Genomic DNA, 24,809 nt, shown 5'->3' with positions numbered 1-24,809 from the left:
CACGTCGAACTGAGACAACGGAAAACTTCACATTATAAAGCTTACCTCTGATAACAGACCACAGGCAAAGTGTGACTGCGACTGTTTTATTCCAGCAGCAATGGATTCGATGTTAGTCAAACAAACAGCCATATGTTTTACTGTAAGGCATTAAACAAGGAAAGAGGGAACCAAAGAGAGAGAGAGAGAGAGGGGGAGAGAGAGAGAGAGAGGGAGAGAGAGAGAGAGAGAGAGAGAGAGAGCGAGAGCAAGATGCTCTGAGCGGTGCCAATAACATGTGCCTATGCCACTGTGTGAGTGTCTCTTCACTGGATCACGTCAGAGCTGCAGGGAGTCGCATGTTCATTTCAAATCATTTCATTTCATGCCATTTCTGTCATTCATATGCCTGCTAGCATGGAACCCATTCTGGATCACGCAAGGGCCTCAGACTACGCCGACCAGCCGCTGGAAGAACCATGTTTTGCGCTCGCTCCTGAGGCAACGTGAGTTGGCATGGTTGGCGAGCATAGCTTTAATGATGTTAAGTACACTGACATATTTCATCTGTTTTTCTAGAGGGCAGACTGGTGTATTCACACATTCACACACTGTATGTTCTATCACTGATGTTCTCACTGCATCCCCGACAACACCGTCATGTCTCTCTCTCCTAAGTCACAGAGACTCTGTCTTCACACCAATCCACCAAGATATTCAAATGCACATTACCAAATACAGAGAACGTACTATATTAATGTAAATATAGATAACAACCAGAAATGAATCAAATTTACTGGGATGAATATAGAATTTGAGAGCACATGAATATTCAGCGAACATTAAAAAAAAACCTGCAAAGGCTGTCATAACCCATTACAGCAGCCAAATATCATTAACACAATTATTGTCTGAACCTCGTGTTATTTTTAGTCATGAGTCACAGCGATGACGTTAATGCGTTATAAAGCGGAGTGATATATTAGAAGTAAGGGCTTTGTGTAAAGTCTTTTGCGCTAAGCTAACTGATACATAGAGTTAACTTTTTCGTTTTAACTGAAGCTGAAAAGCGTTACTCTGATAACAGCGACATAAAATGTGTTCATTTCCTTAATATCAGACAAACACAGTTAGGGTTAATGCGCTCCATTTCTTTCTTTCTTTTTTTTTTTTTTTTTTTTGCGAGGCAGATTCAGCTCTAAGCATTGCCAACATCTAGCTCAGAGTGGATTTCAGCTGTAATGTATTTTGAGTTTGAAGGGGCAAGACTTTGATACCGACATCCGGTCTAGTGAGCTGGGCGACCTGAAGCAGGGGAGGCTGACCTGAGAGTGAGTTTAGGGACTTATTGTAGCTTAAACAGGGGAAAGTATTCACTCAAACGGGCTGCAATGTGGAATTAATTTCGGCATCTGACCTCTGTGCCTCCATTAACTCAACAGTCTTAGAGCGACACAGCATGTCAGAAACAATCAGCCAATCAAATCATGACAATAACGGGACTTGTCTGCTCACATTAATATGACGCTGAAACCTGCTCTCTCCGTTTAAAGCAAATTCACAAACAAATCATTCTGACAGATTAAAAGGTTCTTTTAGACAGTAGCATTTTAGTGACCTTATTATTTGGATTTTTTCTGTCTCAAAGGAACCCGGTTAAGCTCTCATAGCTATTATAGGAGGAGACAAATTTAAGGCAGTGAAAAGAACTTTACAACAGATAGCTATCGTCGCCACAGCCAGGTGACCTTAGCAAGGACAAATTTATATAACACTCTGTGTGAGCAAGTACTTATTTTAGCCTAGACCTTAGCATGTCCATCTGACTGAGATACAAACCAACAGTTAATTTCACATAACAGGAGACCTGTGTATGGAATATTCCACAAAAAGACAAACGTGGCCCTGTCTCTGGTGACACATTATCGGTGAGTGTTTTTCTAGGAGGATACGGAGTGTTCGATGAGAGAAGTTGTTCGTTTGAGCAGTGCTGATCTGTCTGTATTGGTTTGTGGCTCAGACATCAGAGCGGGTTGTATATTGAAGTGGAGCCAGACGACAGTAAATCAGGGAATACGGCGGCAAGAGAGACACAGTTTAGACAATGGGCCAGTGGAGCTTGCCACAATTGACAAATTGAGCTTGGGCCCTTCCACTGCTTAGGCCACCGAGCCAGGAGAATATTCTGGAATTACATGGAGGATTGATGTATGGTTAGTGTTTTTTTTTTCCTTCTTCTTTTTACCGGAGGGGGGGGGGGGGGGGGGGGTTGCTACACAGTGATAAGGAGAGTGATATGGGAAATTCAGGGGTCATGGAGTCACTTTCTCATTTTGATCCGTTTATATGAGGCACACTCTGTATGTATAGTAATATATCAATAATACACTGTACGAACGGGTCATGCTTTTAACACATGCATACAGTGTATCAGAAAGCTGGCTAGTGATGGATGAAGTGCAATGCGTTGTATTGGTGTTTATGGTTGACTCACTATGTCAATATCTGCCCAATAATGTCAATGAATGGGTCAATGGATGGGAACTCTGGTGAGAAATTTATCACAACACATTTCCATCTGTTACAGCTGATTAACGGGCCCAGTCAATAAACAGAGCACAATTAAGCTAGAATGATGAAAGCTGTCACAAAAATGAATTGCAATCATTTTTTTTGTGAATTTGCCTCTGACTCAAACAAACAAATGTTTAAAACATAGCAAAACAAAAAAACAAAAAAAAAAAAAAAAGGAGAAAAATGTGACCTCTGCGTGATGCCTTAATGCTTCCAACTCGTTTTTTCAACGGTTCTGAGATCCTTCGCTTTTTTGGCGAATGTTTGGTCTCCCGGTGAAGAATATTTATCTTAATAAACATTTCCATTGGCTTCGTCACACGATCATTATAACGCAGTCAGGCTTCCCCCGTGCTCCGATCACTTTCGCCTTTCAGAAAGACAAGTTGCTCAACATCTGTCAGATTGTCAGAATCGCTGCGTCGGAAAGAACCAAAAGAATCCCGAGCACAGGAGGAGCCTCCATTTCCTAACCGAGGGAAACTTGAGGACCCCACGTCGATCCCACTGCAAAAATATCCAAACCATCTGGCTGTCTGTCCCCTCATAAATTACCCTGATAAAGTCCCAAGTTTCCAGAGCCTGAAAGCCATACTACCCTGTGCTAACTTCTGGCACAGCTAAAAGTCCACAGACAAGTCTAGTCTGCATCTCAAATGTCCCGAACTCCGGTAACAAATCACTCACAAATATAAATAACAGGGCTTCCACTACATTAGCGATCTCTCTAGAAGTCTGATTATAGCATGATCAAGGGGGCATCCATTTCTGTGATTTATTCGCTGTCAGCTTCCAGAAATTGGCCAGCAGTACTGGGAATCGGACCAAGGCCCCAGACAAGCACAGGTATGTTACTGCACGTGGGTAGAGACGCAGGGTGTCTCGGCTGGCTGAGCCCTGCCGTATTCCATCATATGGTGAAACCTTGGGGATCATTTAAGTCTCGGGATGGCTCCAGTTACTTTATGTACAAACAGGTGGTGAGTTCGATAAAATCGATTTGGTGACGTCCAGTACATAGCTTTTCAGAGATGTCATGGGATATTCATTATACACAGTAAACTGGAGAGGATAACTGGCCCTCCTCAATGTTTATCTTATCCCAAAGTACGTCAGTGCTAAGACAGAGAGAAAATGCAGAACGGTGAAAAAAGCGTTTGCAGTCTGTTCAATGCATCTACCTAATCGAGCAGGGTTCGTTTGTTTGTGGAAAATGACAGCGTCAACCATATAAGGGGTCAATTTATCTCTTGTGTAACTTAAACTACGCAACATTTCATTCAAGTTACTGGGGATAATATGTCTATTTAAACTTACACCCTCTTCACCTATGTTCCACTCCTTTTGGTGTTTGACTTTATTTTATCTTATTAATCGCCATTAAGCAGAAAACATCTCTTCGGTTCAAATGACTTCAAGATGTTAAGAAAACACACAAAGAAATAGCTTAAATGAAATCACTATAAACAGCATGCAAAACCTGACAGCGTCGCCTTGAGCTGAAAAAGCACCAATACTTTCAACATCAGTTGCAGAGCGAACTCTCCAGAGACTTATTCCACTACATCAAACAGCAGAGTTAAACACACACACACACACACACACACACACAACACAACACAACACAACACAACACAAACTATCTTTCTCTCTCTCTCTCTCTCTCTCTCTCTCACTCACACACACACACACACACAATGGTGTCAATGACAGCTCTCCAAACCCAGAGCACAAACAGAATTATTCAGTGGAGGCAGTGGCATGCAGGTTTGGGATAATGACACAGTGGAGATCCAGCCTTCTCTGAGCCGTTTGGTAATGGCATTCTCAGAGTTCAGTAGTTGAACCTGTCAGTAAAGTGAAGTTTTGTGCTGGTGGGTTCAATCTAGCCTTCACTCAGAGGAGCAAGCTCTGTTCTAGCTCTCCCTGATAAATGGAGGGGGCTCTGGCAGCCTACAGAGAATTGGATCCCATCCCTTTACGGCGGGACACTAGCGTGTTTTTCCGACATTCGGTGAGGAATGGCAGAGGCGGTCCAGTTCTTCCTCTGTGCCCCTGTTTCAGATCTATCTCAGTACTAATGGATGTCCATGTTCCCATGCCAAAAAAACCCAGAGACTCCAAGTGGATCCTCCAGAGAGAAATCACATCACATCATCATCCAACCAAAGAACAAAGGAAACACAACCCGTCCACACACCCACGCACACAAACATCCATACCAGCCCAAGACAGGCCCTAATCAGGCCGTAAGGCTAACTGATGAGGAGTTTGGTCTTTTAGGAGCCGCCTCCCACAGACAGGTGGAAGGGTATGAGTGGTAATTAATTAGGATAGGCAAATCTTCACAACCTGGAAGAGATGTGTTTGAACTTCATCGAGCAACTGGCATGAATCAATACAATATCATTTTTTACACACGCTACAGACACACACACACACACACACACACACACACACGTGCACACACATATGCACATGCACATGCACACACTCGTACACACACAACTTTCCATTATTATTTTTTTGGCAGTGGATCTAAGCAGCGCCTGAAGGTGTAAATCTGTAAGTCGATATAAACTGGCTCGATGGCCGTTTATTTTTTTATGGGGGCTCATTATTTAGCTGTAGTCTAAAATAATAGGTGCATTTTATAAACATGCTTTTAATGGCCACCAAATACCCCCCGGTCATTATTAACGGATCCTAAACACCTCATCAGTCGACGCGTTGGAAAACACCTTAGGACCACAACTCCGAGAACTGCCTGACACCTCTCTCTCTCTCTACCCCACACGGCCGAATTAAAACCATATGCCTCCGTTTGGTCAGATATAACGCAAGGGAGCCAACATGAACTTCGCATTCCTTTCAAGAACCAAGCAGTTGTTTTAAAACCCTGGCCTACTGATTTTTCCACATCCAATTACCATGCTTGACAGAGAACAGCAACTAGGAGCTATTGCAGGGCAACACCAATACAAATAATTTTGTTTAGAAATTCATTTAAAGCCTGTGCTTTTGTAAATATTTGTTTCATCTCTATACAGTACTTCCCAAACAGTTTCGCTAAATCTTTATTTTGTTTCTATACAGTACTTCTCATTGAGGTCCACCTGGACTATTTTTGTGAACGCTTAACTTGCTCTAATGACTAATGACAAACAAAAATGTTTGTGTATGATCCCAAGAAGTCCTGAATTCAAATCTAGAAACTGGGGTTAGACTATGTCATTTCTCTTCTGCTTCTACTCTGTCAACCGGTCCATGAGCACCAGCATCTGTGTTCTGTCTGACTGTCATCACAAAATGGATGGAAAGTCTCAGAGAGCAAACATTAGGTCTTCTCTGAAAAAAAAATGTCATTACTGAAGAAGACTTGTCATGTTCTGTAAAAGCCAAAAAGCTATGATTTTCACATGCTCAGAAACACATCAAAGCTAATCACAAGCCCAGTACAGACTTTATAAAGGAGCATTTATATCCGCGTCAGGTGTGTGTGTGTGTGTGTGTGTGTGTGTGTGTGTGTGTGTGTGTGGGGTGTCTGTCTGGGTGTGTACGTGTGCATTTGTGGATAACATTGTCCAACTCAGGGATTTACTGAGAAATTTAAGAAGGTATTATGCTTACGGGTAATTGCAGCGACTAACGCATATACTGTTTCGTGTTTTTGTGTTAAATTTCATAAAACACTGCCCCAAACTTTCTGCGGCATTGGCTTTAACTTAGTTAACAACTGGGCATGACAATCAGGCCATGTGCCAGCGTTCAGACTGAGCACTTTCAGTTCAATAATATCATAAGAAAAGTAACTTTTTCTAATTAGCGAGCCATGCTATCCAGATGTATGTTAATGGAGAAAGGGTGGCGGTGGGGGACTGGGTAGCAGCAGGTGTGCTGAGCGGTAAAAGTTAGCACTTAACACCCACGGCTCTATCATCTGTCCTCTCCCAGCGACATGACACAACATTCATCATCATTTCCATTTCTTGGCAAAAAAAACGGAACGCTCTAATGGAACTCTCTGATAGGTTCCAGATGTTTGTTTATTTGTTTATTTATTTTATTTGTTGTGCCGTGACTGTAAAAATAGTTTTCTGCTTGTATTAACTATAGCGCTACCACCACCATCACTACTACGACTACTGTTACTACTACTACTACTATTACTACTACTACTATTATTAATAACAATTACAATAATAATGACAATAATAATAACAATCTCGTTTGAGGCGCCAAATAGAGCCTAGCCATCATGAGAAAGGGCTGCTGGGTAAAATTGCCCTCTCCCCAGGGTCTGATCATGCCGAGATCTGGCTCTGAAAAGCCTGCCTTCCTTCGGGGGTTCTTCCGAACAGTTGTGTGCCATTTAAAACACATACATACACACACAGCTGGATCCGGGCCCAGAAACACAGCACTCAGAAGGCTGCCGCATTGATTTAAGAGCGCAGCTCCACTCTCTTTAGGCACTGTTTAACTTGCTAAGGACTACATGAATGATGGCCAAATCAAATATTCTTTATAGAAGGGGAATTTAAAAAGCTGCAGCTTGAGTATTATAATGTATGTAGAGGATTTATGTATTTTCATTTAAATTATTCATGAAGTCCTACGGCAGACGAATTACAGCTATTGTTACAAACATATGGCATGTCAGTGTTAATATACACCAAATATATGAATAAATAAATACTCTCGCAACCGAGAGTGCCTTGGACGTAATGAAGAGAGCATTTCATAGAGTTTGCTATTGAATCTTTGCCCAGTTTGAATGTTCAGTGATGGCTGTGTTGTGTTGAGTGTGGCGGCAGACCTACATGTGTTTTTTTTTTTAGAGATTAGTTCCAGAGAGAGACACTTCAGGTTAGACAGAGTAGGTGGGAGGCCTAATGTTAAACTCCCAACAGCGGTGGATTCCAAAACCTCTCCCAGTGTCTCACTCCCTTAGGATATAAGTGCTTCTCTTCTCTTCTCTTCTCTTCTCTTCTCCTTTCCTCTCTTTTCTTCTCTTCTCTCCCAAACACAGTGTCCCAAAGCCAAGACTCTCCCTTGACAACCCCACCCAGCAGGAGAGCGCCCTCAGACACTCAGTGTGTTTGTCGTAATTCCTGATGGCACCTTGGCTTAGGGGCCTTTGAAGCAACATTAGTGGCACAGGCACTACTAAACAGTGCTGAGTCTCTCTGTACAAAGTGTTCTGTCCTTGGAAACAACGATTTGTACTTTAAGCATCTAATCTGGCACAAACATGAGGGAATCAAAGCATTTCCGTACACACATAGGTGTGATATTTTCATATCCAAATGAATGAGAGAATCTTCTGTTTTAGAGAATGTGTGAAGAATAGAAACGATAGTGTGTATTTCTGAGAGCTGTAAACCGAGTGTCTTTGTGTCAGGGTTACTCTATTAGACTGTTTTCTTTAACGCAGTCAAAGGTGAGTTAAAATAAAGAGTTATGGCGCTGAGACAGATGCATTAAGCAAATAGAATAGGCAATAAGCCAAGATGAATAAAAAACATGTGATAAGAGAGGAGAAAAGAAGAGAAGGGGAAGGGCAAAGTGGAGAGAGCTGGCGTTATCTACCGCTGCAGTATACAATCATAAAAATAACAAACGGACAATGTCGAAGCGCCGAAATCTACAGAGGGGGGAGAAAATATTTCATCTGTCAGAGCCTGCTCACCTTTTAATAGGCTATTTTCAAAGCTATGTGACTCTCACAAAGCACTGTGTGCCTAGCTCTGTGTGCAGAGGATGTTTGTGAAGTAGATCCGTCCTTGTTCAGAGCCAACCCAAAAGCTCGCCGTTAAAAACATTATAATAAAATAAAAATACAAATACGCACACGCGCAAACACAAACACACGCTCACAAAAACAAAACTTTGGAATGAATGTCTTGAATGTAAAAGCTTTCGCTCTCTCAGAGTCAATTACGCTTGAGACATTACTGCAGAAAAACCTAAGTACATGTCCAGTTCTCATACCAAAGCCATATCTAGTCACTGCTATTTGACTCATGGACATGAGAATAAAACCTTTTTCTGTATTTAGGAAGAATTATGTATTTAAGAATTATTTATTATTATTATTATTATTATTATTATTATTATTATTATCATTGTTGTTGTTGTTGTTGTTTTAAAACAAACATTAGACTAAAGGCAGTGATGGTCTAAACAAGCAGCTCTTTACATTCTCTATCTTTATCAGAGAGAAAAAGACTCAGTACTGACCTTTGTGGTTTCGGGCATCTCTGGAGCCTTTTGGTAGAGGTGTGTAGGAAGAGGCAGGGGATTCACGTTTGGGCTCACCGGAATCCTACAAAAACGAAAATCACATGGAATTATCTAACATTACTACTGCTCATAACAGAATAGCATAAAAATGTATGAAAGTAAAACGAACATTTTGTTATTACACATTGTAATATTTCTATAGTTTAAACACAGTTTTTCTTTTTCTTTTTCTTTTTTTTAAATCTGGTTTTGGTTCATAATACATTCAGCAATGACGTATTACAACAAGCAGACGAGAAATGTGTAGGTTTGAATTCTCTACCATAAATACAAGGATCCTAACGGAGCCTCATACACAAAAAGCACATTTTTCACTACCAATCAACAGAATTCACACAGACTGATGACAAGAAGAGGGAGAATGAGGGATTGTGAGAAAGAGAGAGAGAGAGGGAGAGAGAGAGAGAAAGAGAGAGAGAGAGAGAGAGAGATTTCATTGGCGTGACAGATTGTGCGAGCGCGGTAAATTCTCTCAGTGTCAGGACAGGAAATGTCAGAGGTTTAGTCCTATTTTACTGTAGCGCTGGGCGACAGCACATTTCATTACTGTGTGAGGAGAAGAGGTGAGGTCGCAGCCTGGCTTTGATTATCTGTCCCTTGACGCTTTAAGAGAGAAAGACCTCAGGACCACAGCCGAGGTCAACAGAAGGTCACTCTGGATACACTGCCTTGCTCTCTGTTTACTGTTAAATCCTGCCAATCCGACAGGTGGCACAAAATTACTTGGCCAAAAATTTCACAAAGACTGCTGTTAGTGCACGCGCACGCGCACACACACACACACACACACACACAAAACACTAGAGAATATTCATGTCTGCTCAGAGTTTATCATGAATCTTTCTTTCTTTCTTTCTTCCATTCTTAAAATACTCAATCTTCCTGTTTTGCCCTGTAATAAGTATTTAATAAGTGCAAAGACTGCTAGAGAATGGCATTTTGACATCTCTAGCACTTTCGAAAATAAAAGCATGCATGTCCACATGCTTACAATATGTCAAAGATGTCATTGAATTCATTGAGTAAATTATCATCAGTAAATAATACTACAAGCCCTCTCCTTAAATAAATAAATTAATAAATAAATTAATAAATGCAACCAAAAGCCAAATTGTGAGAATTACTTATGCCTTATTATGAGCCATAATTTTGTTTTCATATTTACTTTTAAAACATCATATTTGTCTGTTATACTTTTGGTTGTTAAGGGAGTTTTTCCACATTAAGACACGACTCTGTCATGTCCTGTCTGACTCTATATGTCTGTGTGTGTATGGAAAACATTGTAGGATGTTCTGAGCAGGATGGCTGTACCTGTATTAGTGCAGCGTAGTGGACCAGTCTGTTTGTTACCGGTGTGGCTGTGTAATCAGGATTTGATTGCTGTCTGTGCAGGTGTGCTCTGATTAATTTCCCTTATCCCCTAACTGAACAGTGGCCTCTGTCTCTTAGGGCCTTCACAACTCACTAAACCCCTGGTAATCCTACTGGTCTACCACCATTCATCTTCCCATTGACTTTTCCATTAAGACCCCTCCACCCCACCCGCCACTCCATGTTTGTATGTGTACACACACACACACACACACACACACACACACACCCTGTGGCGGCAAAGCGTGTCAGTCACATGCTGAGTGTCAAAGCTGCCTGCTGTTGACATCAGAGAACGGCCCATCCCCTCAGCCCAGGACCGATCCTCTCAAACACCCCCCCCCCGACCCCCCACCCCACCCCCGAGGAGGATTAATCCTCATCTACACGCTTCTCTTTCTCTTTGGTCAGTGAGCCATCCTTTGACAGGGGGAGGTGAGGAGGTTCTTCCCGACAGGCTTTATATCTCTGAATGGACCTTCATCAGGACTCCTCAACATTTCAACTGCCATACACACACAACAGGATATACTGACACACACACACCCACGTACACATACATACGTGAAATGTATATTTTTTAAAGTGTCAAGTCCAAAAAGAGCAAAAAAAAAAAACACACACGCACAAGCAAGCACACACACACACACACACACACACACACACACACACACACACACACATTTTGTTTTACTCCGTGTGTGATAGATAGATAGATAGATAGATAGATAGATAGATAGATAGATAGATAGATAGATAATTAAATTTCACACACACACACACACACATATATATATATATACATATATATATATATAGAGAGAGAGAGAGAGAGGGAGAGGGAGAGAGAGAGAGAGAGAGAGCACCTACCGGTACAGCAGTACATGCTCTGTGCAGATGGGGGCGCTGCAGTGTAATGTATACAAGCACGTCAGGACAGTCCCCGCATGTCCCAAAACAGGCCTGTGATTGGCTGAGCTCAGGCCATATTCTAACTGCCCACCTTAATTCTGTATTTATTCAGTGAGTAATCAGTATGGTTTAGGATAATAGTCCAGAAATTTACAAACTGGGGACAGAGAAAACCTCTAATAATGAGATTAACAGTAGAAGATGCTACAGCAGCAATGTCCCTGCAGGGGCCCAGGCATCGAACAGGGAGTCCTGGCTGAACTGTCATTATGAAATATGAGTCTGTCTCTGGGTTGTACATCACACTGAGTCTGTCGGCTCTGCATCCCTATCCCAGCTTCATACCAATAGATGCTGCTAAAGCCAGAGACATTTTAAATTATCAACACTAACATTGTGTGTGATTGTGTGCACATGCATACGCACACACACACACACACACACACACACACGCACACACACACGCGCACGCACACGCACGCGCACACACACACACGCGCACACACACAGACGCACAGGGAGGGACAGAGAGATAGGAAGGGATGAGCAACAGATTCACTCTCTCTCCTTTGTGGACAGGACCTAGCTCAAGACACCCGCAATTCAGTTTGGCTCATCACCACAAAGCTCCCCAGACTGATCAACACCACAATTTAATTACAAGAGGGGGAAGGGAGAGAGAGAGAGAGAGAGAGAGAGAGAGAGAGAGAGAGAGAGAGAGCCAGCACTTATCTCCTTATACATCTGGACAAGTAGACAATGTGCTAAAAGGACATAAATGTAGCTTGACAGCTACTTCAAAGGCCTCAGCCAACGGCTTACTGCTACTTAAAGCACAGGAATGCTGTTGCTAAGCATCAGTCTACTAGCTCTCAGGCCCCAAAACAAGGGCCTGTTTTTCCCTTTAACACACAGAGAAAGAGAGAGAAAGATTAAGAGACAGAGAGAGAGAGAGCGAGAGAGAGAGAGAGAGAGAGAGAGAGGAGAAAAAGTCGACGGAAAGGGGTGGCTAGGGACCCGGTAGAATGTGTAGCTTAAAGGAACTGTTAGAAGAAACAAGCTCTCTGTTTTGTTTTCTCTTGACACCATTTCTGCTTTTTGCGCTTGCAAAAGACATGTAGAAAAATGTCTTTTGATTTGTTTTCTCTTTGGGTCTATATCAAAAAAGATTTTTTTTTTTTGTAGCTATGAAACTTTGCCTGTCTTTCTTGTAAGACTTGCTGTGTTTTCTGATGATTCTAAAGATCAGAGAGAGCTAAACATGTATGAGTATTTTAAGTCAACCCTAAATGCTGATCTGATGTTTATTTTCAGTAAAATCAATGTCACGTCTAGGTATGAGAATTGGAACGAACTGGAATAAGGATTACAATGTTCAGAATAAGATTATAAATATTACATGTCATGAATAAAGAGACAAGATGTTGCTGATTATGGCTGAAATCTGTCATTTAAATCCATGACATTAATATTATGTTGTTCAGCCTCAGCCCCTAACCATTAAATAACAAATGTGAAAAGTATATCTGTGTGTTTATGTGCGCGCGTGTGTGTGCGTGTGTGTGTGTGTGAGAGAGAGAGAGAGAGAGAGAGAGAGATGCTAGAATAAGAAAAAGGGGCTGACGTCAGCACGAGGGAGTCCACTACATGTGCACTTCAAAACCTACATAAATACTTTTGAACTTCATCATCGTGTCGAAGATAGCTGGCGCTAATGCGTTTTAAACTGCTGCCGTATGCATAAAAATGTTTAAATTCTGTTTTCTTAGGTAATGACTGGAAAGGTGACGTCTGATTTAATGGTGCCTGCGCTACGAGTGTTTTAAGCGGCTCTGCCGTGATGGTAGTGCAGCGGGAACAGCGTTAAGCTTGTATTTAATGATTTACCAGTTCTACTTCAACGGTCTAACCGCTAAGCAAATGGATCATATGATTGGTGATCACGAGCAGAACGTTTTTTTTCTTCTTCTTCTTTTGCTTCGGGCCTCACTTTACAAGGCCCACTTGCTTTCCAAAGTCACGACGCGTTGTATGGGTGAAAGGCTAGCAACCGTGTCAAAAAAGGAAAGGTTAGCAACAAGAAGGCACTAATCGACCATATGAACCAACGCTGCATTTTGAAACCGTGATGGAATCTATAGCACAGCAGTTGATTCTTTATCATTTAACATCTGCCAGAAAATCAAAAAACAAGCATGCATACATACATACACAAAGCCAAATACAAGCAAGCAAACAGACAAAGAAACCAAAAAAAAAAAAGGCTTATTACAGCACATAGAGAATCCATAGTTGTATAGTTATCTTATTAAACCGACAAATCGTCTTTTTGAAAGCATCTCAGGCGAGACGGGCAGAAAAAATATAGATTAAGATTTATACAAAATTTAGATTTGTAGTGTAGATTAGAGTTTTTAGGTTCAATTTGTTTTCAGTGTTTAACCACCACTGAGCCCTAAATCACAGGCATAATACCATAATACCTAAACTCAAAATTAAAGCTACACTAACCAATCCTGCATCAGGTATGGGCTGTACTGGGGTTACTCGTGTACTGGCAGAATTACGGGGACTGATTTAGCCTCAGTATTGCTCTGGAAGGTATTTTCACAAGAACAAACACAATCCAGAATTTAGATGTGAGAGGTTTTTTTTGTCCTTTTGTGAGAGAGACACACACACACACACACACAAATGCAGTATTTGCTATGAAGACATACCTGGAACGACTCCCTGATTGTTGTTTTAAATGGCTATGCTGAAAGTTTTGTGTATTTATTGGACTGAAACACCAAAAGTAAGATAGTGGTTTGGTTTGTGAGCCTTTTGGTGTCTATAGCAACTCCTTTGCAAAATACTCGATCTTAACAATTTTAAAATTGCAGGAAAAATATAAGAATTCCTGCTTTCGCACCTCGCTTCCCCTGTCTCCTGTACGTGTGTGTGTGTGTGTGCGTGTGCGTGTGCGTGACATGCTATCATGTGGCTGTGTTACGATTAGGCGCTGTATCTAGCGTCAGAAATGTTTTCCAGAGTGTGGGATGTTAAATAATTGAGGACTCTGGGAGCAGCACTGTCACTGCGGCTTGTCTGAGATGTTTCCTCCGCAATTAGAAGCTGGCAGACATTTGAAGACGAGCCGCAGGAAGAGCCGCAGAAAAAGTGACACGTGAACTTAAAGGAAATTAGCTCTTCACACGAGAGAAATGTGAAGCTTTACTTAGCGATGCTTAAGTGAGGGGAGCATCACTCTGAAGTGTGTGTTTGACTTACCTCTCATACCAACACTGCCATTTTTCCTTCTCTTTCACCCAACACAGAGTCACACGAGATCACAGGAGAGATGAAAACTGATTCTGACTTCGTGTGTACGGCAAAAAAAAACTATATATATATATATTACAATAAATAAATAAATAAAAATCAGATGTCTTGAAATAATGAGATCTCTTGATGTTTGTAGAAGAGAGTGGGATGGTGTGCATGTGTACACACACACACACACACACACACAAACAGAGAGGTAAAAAAATACTCGCATTGGCTTGATCTCAGGTGTTTCTCCCCTCTTTATCAAAAAGAAAAACAAATATATGTTAAAATGCTATAACACATACATACACACACACACACGCACGCACATACAGTGGGTCACATCAAGGGTCAGACTTCATGACGCTCATTAGAATATATGGGAAAATTAAAGGGCGTGTATATTATCTCTAAATTGTGACATGTTCACCAGTGTAGAGCGTCCTCACCTTAGCACAAGAACAAATACAGAACAAAATCAAACACAGGAAAATCAGGCCTCTTTGTTCTGCACTGCTTTGGCCTGGGCCTCAGGCCCTGAGTGTGTGTCTGTGTGTGTGTGTGTTGCAGGGGGGTTTAAACGCTATGAGGTAGGGTAAGTGGGAGACACACACACACACACACACACACACACACACACACACACACAGCCTCCTCCCTCCAAGGGAGAAGGACTCTTGAAGGTGAGAGTTGTTTCATGACAGCATTGGAATAAAGGAGACAAACCAGGAATAAAAATTAAATAAAAAGTCGCTGTCTTCAACAGTAATTGTGCTCGGTTGCTGACCAGGCTTTCAGATATATAAACTTGATTTACTATAGGCTCACAACTACAAATCAGCCGCTCCCAGAAACACTTGTGCTATGAAATTGTTTAATCTCATCAAGTTCTGCTTTCACAGCAAGTCATAAATCACCAACACTTTTTGTTATCGTAGACCTCCATGAGTGTCTCCAACCCAGGCAATGCATCGTGGGTATATATAATCCTGACTGTGCAAACAGCGGTAGCCCGTCGCATGCTGAAGCGTTTTCGCATTAGCAGCGCTGCGACTTCTGCCGTGACGCAGCTCCTATGATGGATATCGCATTTCCAAAGCGCCGCATCCATTTCCAGCAAATTATTACCGCATCAATTCCTTGTCAACAGAAAACGAGCGATTAATTAAGTTAAAAATGTACCCGTGATCTGGTTCTACAGATTCCAGACAAACAGGAACGCGAGGCAATTTTCCAGTGAGTGGATTTACTGCGGGGGTCAGTTTAATGAATGATTTTTAAAGTTTGTCATAAACTTCTAGATAGAGCCAATATCTACACAGGAACCCCTGAGCAGACAAGCCGTTGACAGATTTACATAAAGTGTCTGTATGTGTGCAGTCTAAGGACGGTGACTAGGGGAGAGAGATGGGGGTGGGGGGGTGGGGACCAGAGTTTATTACTGTTCTGCGAATGCAGTCAGACATACACTCTGAATCATCCCCGAAACAGCAGATAACGGAGAAACACCTTGACTCTTCCTAACACAGTATACACACCGGAGATGCTACAATCATGAATAATTCATTTGTCTTCCGAGCGTTTATTTCTGCATGGGTCATCTATCTGTGTGGGAATCACCACAACAAAGACACAGTCCAGAGATTTAGACCTATTTTGGCCTCTTTAGTGATAAATCAAAGGGGCATAATTATGCGTCTAGTGCCCCGTATATGACCCCACGCTGAACTGCCGACACGGAGATATTTAAAACCCGTTTCCCTTTCTCTCCCTTCATCCCCGACGCTGCCCGAAAAAATACACTCCTTTATGGGAAGGAGAACTATGGTTCTCTTTTTAACCTTATTAAATAATGGTAAAGAGGACCTACAAGGGCGTTTCTGTATTAAATGTGGTACTGAAAAAAACAGCTATTTCTTAAATGACTCAAAACCTTAGGGTGGAGTGTTTGGGAGTGTTCAGGAACTGTGGAAGTCCCTTTTTGATTATCTGTACAGTGACAAAAGTCAGATTAGGTAAGAAACAGCACACCTGCCAGTCTCTGTTAAAACAGTTATATTTCTGGTAACCCAGCCACAAAACGCGTACATTCAAGTCATTGACGCTTAATGTTTCAGCACAAATGGATATGTTCCAAGAAGTATGCAACGGTGGGGCAAGCGTATTCAAAGACAGAGCAAAAATCAATACAGTTTTGTCCTCTATTTGAATCCGGCCAATGAATTTCTGTGTTTAAAAATGCACCTGGGGTATGTATGCAGTCTCTGAATTTGGTTTTGAAAGCAGTCAATGTTTAACTTGGTCTGAGAGGTTCGGCATGCTCGCCCGAGGCTGCTGTAGTCAGTAAATTAGTGTGAAGATCTTACATAGCAACAACAAGACGCGCTTTCAGGCCGTATAGGAAAAAGATGATGAAGAGACCCGTCTGGAGTCCAGACCTCAGGGCGAGTGGGAATCTCAGTCTATTGGCATAAGTCAGGAGTGTGTGAATGTGTGTATCTGCGCGTCTGCTCTAGATGCATCTCCTTGTTCTGATAATGCCGGCTTCATCTCAGTATCCCGGGCTTGATTTATAATTTATACTCCTCACAAATGGCCCCTGATTAAGTCAGCAGAACTTTGTTTTACTTGTCTGGGCCTTTAATCTGTCTCTCTCTCTCTCTCTCTTTGAGATAAATGAGCTCTAGAATCATGCCAGGCCTCCCTTCCTCCTTCTCCCTCCCTCTCTCTCTCCATCTCTCTCTCCCTCTCTCTCTCTCATCTTGTCTCTGTTTGCTGCCTGTAACATGTCAGGACTCCGTACATCTGTTTCAGTGAGTGAAACACATGGCTGGCCGAATCTCAACATGTTTTTTTCCTTCATCACTATTATCATTTTGAGCAATGACCTTTCCGTCAGAAGTCACCGAACTACACAACAAAGATATCACAGATATCTCTGCTACTCTGTACCTGTGCTCCTACTCTGCAGCTGTCAGGCCCGGGAGATCTGCACTCAATGAAAAGTCTTTTTTAAGCAGATTTATAACAAATGGAGCAAAAGATTCAGGCCTTTTCAATTTACTACTTCCCCTCCTCTCTTTATCTTTCTTTTTCTCTCTCAAACACACACATAGACATTTGCACTCTGGGCGAAAGTTTCACCCAGAAGTCTTTGTTAGTTTTAAATCATGCTGTGTTGTGTTGTGTTGTGTGTGTGTGTGTGTGTGCGTGCGCCAAGAGCTGTGAGTGTGTGTGCGTCATACAGGCAAGCAGGAGACACTGAGTATAATTCTGTCCATCATCAACCTAATTTATGATATCAGTAGCTTTATAATCACGTACCATAACTTACAAGACCTGCCACATCGGAATGCGTGTCTGAAAACAGGGTGTTTATCACAATCCAGTACCATTTCATATGGGAAACTGGGAAACAGAGAGAAAATAAATATGAGAGAGAGAGAGAGCTAGAGAGAGAGAGAGAGAGAGGGGCGCACTTAAAGTTGAAAAGGAAGATTTTCCACCATTCCTCTACAGAGTGTGTCTGTAATCCAAACTGTCTTTAACAATCTCTCTCTGACCTTGACTGCTTCATGCACTGAGATTCACCAAGGCTTCTACACATCTGAAATTCAGTTTTTACAGATCTGAGATGAATGTCAGTTCTATAAGTGGGGGTCTTTACATACACCCCCCCCCCCTTTCTCTCTGTCTTTGTGTTCCCCTGTTTCTCTCTCTTTCTCTAAGCTTGTCTCTACCATTGTATATACTAGAAACAATCACTAAATTAAAAATGAGAATGTAAAAATTCAAAGCTGCCAGATAAGTGTGTTGGCCTGTCCTTATAAAACCTCTCTTTGCTTAACCTTGGCCGAGAGACACAGAGAGAGAGGGAGAGAGAGAGAGAGAGAGAGAGAGAGAGAGAGAGTGTGTGTGTGTGTGCGTGCACGTGTGTGCGTGCATGTGTGTGTGTGTCTGCGTGCGTAGGTATTTATAACTACAGTAAAAGATGTACTGTATTTATAAGACAAACAGGCATTGAGCTCGGACAATGAATAACACCCTGAAGAAATCTATCTGAGCGTGCTCAAATAACATCATGCCACGCTAATATACGCTCTCATTTAGACTATCAGCCAATCACAGGTCCCATCAGACACCAGCAGTTAATACGCAAAGACCCTCTGAAAGAGCCATGTCACGTCAGGGTGTGATGGAGATCATGCACACACACACACACACACACTAACACACACAGACACACACAATTCCAGTTCGCTTCAGTGTGATAGCCTGGCTTTCCCCCCCCCTGTGTATTCATGTGAATGACTTCTTCTTTTTTTTAAACTGAGCTCTTCAATTTGCAAGCCTTGCTGCCAGGCACTTCCTCCTGATATGTTAATTGCGGGGTACTTAAGCAGTAACAGATTAACATAAAACCCTTTGGAAACAAGCTAATAGTTTATGATAATTTTGAGCACGGCCTTTGTGTGTCTATCACCGCACTGCCCGAAGCTGTAATTTTATCAAGAGGTTGTAAAATACCATTTAAACAAGTTTCACTTACGCATAATTAATAACAGAATCTGTATTATTCAATCGAGCCGTTCAGGGCTTGCCATTAAAAATCCGACGAGTTAAAAAAAAAAAGAAAAAAAAAAAAAAAAAGAAACTATTCTGTTTTATTAACCTTTTCATTACCATGTGCAAATGAGTACTGACAGAGACACAGTGAAAGTGAACCATTTCAGGGATCTACCCCCTTTGTTTAGGCCCCTTAATTAGTGTCAGGTAAAAGCATAACCCAACAGCCTCACTCACACACACACACACAATTAACACAACCGTACCAATATAACCAAAAAAACCCCAAATCTGACAACTCGCTCTCTCCATTACTATACATAACCATAACTGTTAATTTAATATGATAATTAGACAGATGGTCCGTCTTTAACCACATATAAAACACACATTCTTTGGCAATGAAATAGACCCTTCTGAAATATTTTCCACAAATGGACTGTTTTTAACTAGCGCTCACTCTCATGAAATAGTCTCTATGACGTCTCTTCATCCATAAAACTGCCTGAACATTGAAATGAAGGCTTTTCACCGGGCTTTGAACCTCTTTAAGGGAGACAGATAGAGGGACTCTTAGAGCAGGTGGAGGGTTATGTTTTAATAATTCTATTCATGGGTACACATTGGCTCTTTAGGTTGAAATATTGTGTGTGTGCGTGTGCGTGTGTGTGTGTTTGGTAGGTTCACTCTCTCTGTGGATGGACGTTGACATACAGGCGTGTACAGGGAGAGTTATGGGAGGGTGGAGTCAGATTGCATCTCTGACTGAGGGGTCAAAAGGTCAAAAGGTGAAGGACATAGACGGCACAGCTGAGACTTCTGCTCATCTCAAAGTGTAATCAGCAGGTTTGTGTTTTAAACACGTGCATGCGTGTAACCACCCTCAAACACACACACACACACACACACACACACACACACACACACCGGATCAGAGTAATAGGCTCATTCAGTGGAATAAAGGCATGTTCTGGACTATGCTAGCAGCGCTGTAGTAATTCCAGCTCAGAATAGTCATGAATGGTAAAATATTAAATATGAAACTGAACAACTACACTGTCCCAAACGCACAAATGAACAACAACAACCCAATCCCAAACACACAAAAATGATTAAGATCCATGCTGTCCCAAACACACTGATTGGTATGAGAGTACGAGGGGGAGGAGTCAGTATGGTTGGAATTGAAAGGTGTCTTTTTGATTGGCTGCCTGTCAGTGAGGATGTGATAGGGGATGTAGATCAGGGTGATGGTGAGTTCTGTAGCAGGCAGCCAGTGATCACTCTACATCCAAACACATTCAAACTGAGAGCTCATGAATAATACAAGAAAGTTGTACATCTCACAAAGTGCTCAAAAGGCTTTTAATTTAACTGACATACCCACAGCACTGGAAAAAAGGCATTGGTCTGTAACTTGCGCCTGAAGAAAAAATGTTCCTAAATAATTTGCCTCAGTTGTAGACAGGTTCTGTTCTGTTTCTTTCACAGCAAGGCAGGGTGAATTTATAAGTCTGTTACTCTGAAGTGTGACAGGGTGAAATGCATCTTAAGCAGTCTCTGAAATAAGACCCACAACGCCCCCCCCCCCCCAATAAACCCCCTCCACTCTCCATCCTATCCTCATCCTATCCTCCCAAACCAACTACGAACCAGTGTCCCATGGGTAAGGGGTGTCTTAACGATAAACAGTTACGTTCAAAGTGTTCTCTCTTCAGAGAGATGAGCAGCCACCTTTGTTTTTCACGTTTACACATTAGAGAAGATAACAATAGCGCACGAAAACCAATTCACAAAAAAACACGACTTCACAAACAACATGCGTAAATCGCATCGCAAATTATATTATTACTTAGGCGACCGACTCCAAACAATTGACACGAAAGCAAATTTCAGGAGGACGCGTGACAGTCGGCAAATTGGGTTCAAAGACAAGATTTATGAAAGACATAACTAAGTGCTTTAAAATAACCCGGGTTATAAGAAGCAACATACACAAAGTGATCAACAAACCACCTGATATAAGAAATTAAGCTTTACTTTATTTAGCCTCCTTCTGGGAAGCAGCCCAGTGCTTGCTGGGCAGATGAAAATAGCGTTCGCCCTACAGGACCAGACGCTGCTGTTCTCAGGGCCAACATTAGAGGAGAGAAGACAGGGCTAAATAAGAGACTGATCAGACCTCCTAGTCCTGAACAGGAGTGGTTTAGACTGGGTTACAGTGTGGAAGTGCTTAAATTGAAAACCCAATTCAGTGTGAAGTGACCACAGCTTCAACAGTGTAATGAATTGGGTTTGCAGAGTGACAGTGCTGGTGGATTACTCTTGTGTTTTTATCTCACGGACAGACTAGACTCCATCCCTGCATTTAGATAATGAATTACACCATTACTTTACTCACTTTCAAAGGTCACCAAGTCGAATGGCAAACAGTACTCAGACACACACACACACACAAATATATATACATATATACACACTACATTCTACATATTTATCACAATAATAATTATTACTAATAATGGATGATTAGAAGTCACACATACCACACATACATATGCATGTAAACTAGTAAAATAAGCAGTTAAAATAAGCATATATACTATGGGTGAAATGTTATGGCATATAACAATGACAGCTTAGACCTGTCCAGTGGTTTAGAAACAGATCATACAAACACAAGATGGAACAACATCTTCAACCGATATCCAAGACTGCAACATGCCTTAAAACATAAACATGTCCTTTGTGTGTGTGTGTGTGTGTGTGTGTGCGTGTGTGTTATCTGCTGAGCAACATGTCAGTGTGTAATATGAAAACATCTGGTGCTTCTCACCACTTCTGCTGCCTTATCTACGCCCTAAACATTTTCCCCCAGAACACACACAGCGAGTCCTGTCTCTTTCCCACACACACGCACAAAACAACGCACCTCTTGTGTAGTGTCACTGAAGAACACTGCTTGGTCTCTCAGTGAAGAGCATGTCTGATCTAGGAGTGTGTGTGTGAGGACATACAGCAGTCTGCAGACAAAGAGGCTGATACACACACACACACACACACACACACACACACACACACACACACACACACACACTCATACTCACACACGCGCGCACACACGCACACACACACACATTCACACACACACACACACACAGACACACACACACACACAGATGGCTAGTCTACTAAAAGACAAGCTGATAGAGATCATACACAAAGCTAAACTATACTAGACACACAAAGCTCTCTAAAAACAGAAACATGCAAACTCTCTCTTTCTCTCTCTCTCTCTCTCTCTCTCTCTCTCTCTCTAACTCCCTCTCTCTCCCTCTCTCTAACTCCCTCTCTCTCTCTCTCTCTCTCTCTCTCTCTCTCTGCAGCCATCTTTCATTATTCCTTATTCTCTAAGTGTCACTCACAGTTCATCTAGTCTGTGGTTTCTGTGAGAACACAGTTGTCAGGAGTGGTCGAATAAGGTATGTGTGCAGATAGCACATCCAAAGTACATTACACCTAAAAAACAAAAATAATATTGATTCATTTCATATAAACGTTATTTGGGTAAAACTTTGTTAGTCAAAGAAAGTATCACGGAGACTCTCTGTATCACGGAGACTCTCTGTAACAAAGGATAACTGTGCCTTTGAGCGGGCAGACGGATGGAAAACTGAACAGCAGACCAAAGACATCTCTCTGTCTCTCTCTCTCTCTGTCTCTCTCTCTCTCTCTCTCTCTCTCTCTCTCTCTCTCTCTCTCTCTCTCTGTCTCTCTCTCTCTCTCTCTGTCTCTCTCTCTCTCTCCCTCCCTCTCTCTCACCCCAATAGATAGAGTCTCTCTCACCCACGTATCTATTGTCTGTTTTGATGTCTGCCAAGAGCTAGCAATCAGGAAGGAACATCTAAGATTACTGAGGAGTTTTTCTGGCTTTGTATTCTGCCTTCTTCCCTTTGGTTCTTTTTTGTTGTCCATTTGTGGCTTGTGGCTGGAGGCCCATGGAGAGAAGCTGTGGTGATGCCCAGAGAGAGATGAGCTGTGAACACATGCCCCCGATTCACTTCAAACACACTCACACACCCCTGCACCAGCAGGGCCAGAAACGACTCCCGGAGATACACACACACACACACACACACACACACACACACACACACCAATCTGACCGTCTCACAGCTGAGATCTCTCTCTGTGTGTCTCCCCATCTCTCTCTTTCTTTCTTTCTCTCTTTCTTTCTTTCTTTCTTCTCTAGTACCTGTATCCAATTTGTGTGTGTGGTTTTTCATGTACTATTATATGTGTGTGTGTATATACATATTAGGAGAGCAATTATCATTTTAACTCAGAAAACCTGTCGCGCTGATCATAATTCATTGTACTTAAGAAAAATCAAATTGTGCCCTTATCAAAAATGATTAATAATTGCTATATTGGCTTGCAGGTGTCACGTATTTAAATTAAAATGGCAAGAGCAAAATTTTGCCTCCAATTTTTTGATTGTCATTCACAGAGATCATCTCACATTGCCTCTATTTCTCTTACACAACTCACACGTATAGCAGTCTTGGCAAGGTTTTCTAGAACAACTCATTAATAATTAATAATTAAAAAGACTATGTCGTTTATTAATTCACAGAAGTTAAGTTTCTGATTACAAATACACATCCGTGTGTGTGTGTGTGTGTGCGTGTGCGTGTGCGCGTGTGTTTTATCTGAAAAGATGAACAGATATGGTGTTAACATTTAAATATGCAAAATTAAATCTTTTTTTTTTATTCAGCGTGAAGATAAATGTACAGGAAATTGGAGACAGCCTGGATTCAGCTGCGGACAGGAAATGACAACCTCTGTGTGTTCTGAACACTGTTAATCGCCTGACACTTGTGTCTGCTGGGGAACACTTTTACCCTCCTTCATGTTTCCAGGCGGGAGGTCTACCATACAAATCCACTTTTCCTGCTTCCCTCATCCACATGAAAGAGAAAATGCCGCCATGGATTACACAGGACAATCACGTTCACAGAAAAAAAACCCCAAACAAAACAAAACAAAAAAAATCTGCTCCCTTAGAGTGCTAATCACTCCCTGTTAAGTCCTTTTTTCGACACACAGCAAAACCTCTTCACTCAAAGCTCTCTGGTACCCTTACTCTCATACTAAGCTCCTTGACTCAAACAGGAGAACTGTCGCTAGTCCTCAAAGCCAACACAGGTCTGCCGACAAAAGAAAAAAAAAAAAATACGTTTTTGTCGCAATTGAAATTGTAAACGCTTGAAAAGGATGTCATTTCTCTTCGTGTGTCCCCTGAACTGAGCAATTTAGCATCATTTCTTGCTGTGCATTTTTCACAAATATGAGAGTGTTCTTTGGAATGTCAATCTGGTTCTTTTACTTTCAAAGGATTATAGAAAGTGTACTGTACAACCTGTCACACAGAAAACCAGAAGGAATGGACATCTGAGAGAAATGTTGGTATTCTTCTGACGGTTGTGATGTTAGCTGCCAATCTGCCCTCTGGACTCATGTTTCTCTACAGAAACTAATACTGGAACTATAGAACCTCCACAAATCACCTCAGTCTGTGGTGAAAAAAAAAAACAACAACTCAAGGACTGCAAAAAAGGAAAAAAGCAAAAAAAAACAACAACAAAAAAAAACATGGACGTGGACATGAAAGTTTCGCAGTTCTAGTTCCTGAGAGAGGACCCCTGGTAATCCTGACAGCAACATAACCCTGCCAGCACACCAGAGGACTGACTGATGTGGTGAGCAGATTACAGATCTGA

The 24,809-nt window shown here is 41.8% G+C and overlaps 1 protein-coding gene across 1 annotated transcript in view; it reads right to left on the bottom strand.

Moving 5' to 3' along the window:
- The window catches only part of lrmda (leucine rich melanocyte differentiation associated), a 203,869-nt gene that overhangs the window by 13,309 nt on the left and 165,751 nt on the right, over positions 1-24,809 (bottom strand). Inside the window, exon 6 of the mRNA XM_030772617.1 lies at positions 8,797-8,881. Coding sequence (XP_030628477.1) covers positions 8,797-8,881 — 85 coding nt within the window. The remainder of the gene's footprint in view (positions 1-8,796; positions 8,882-24,809) is intronic.

The sequence above is a fragment of the Chanos chanos genome, chromosome 4, assembly GCF_902362185.1.
Source record: "Chanos chanos chromosome 4, fChaCha1.1, whole genome shotgun sequence".
NCBI lineage: Eukaryota > Metazoa > Chordata > Actinopteri > Gonorynchiformes > Chanidae > Chanos > Chanos chanos.
The sequence above is the reverse complement of the archived record's forward strand: the minus strand, read 5'-3'. Positions and strand labels throughout refer to the sequence as shown.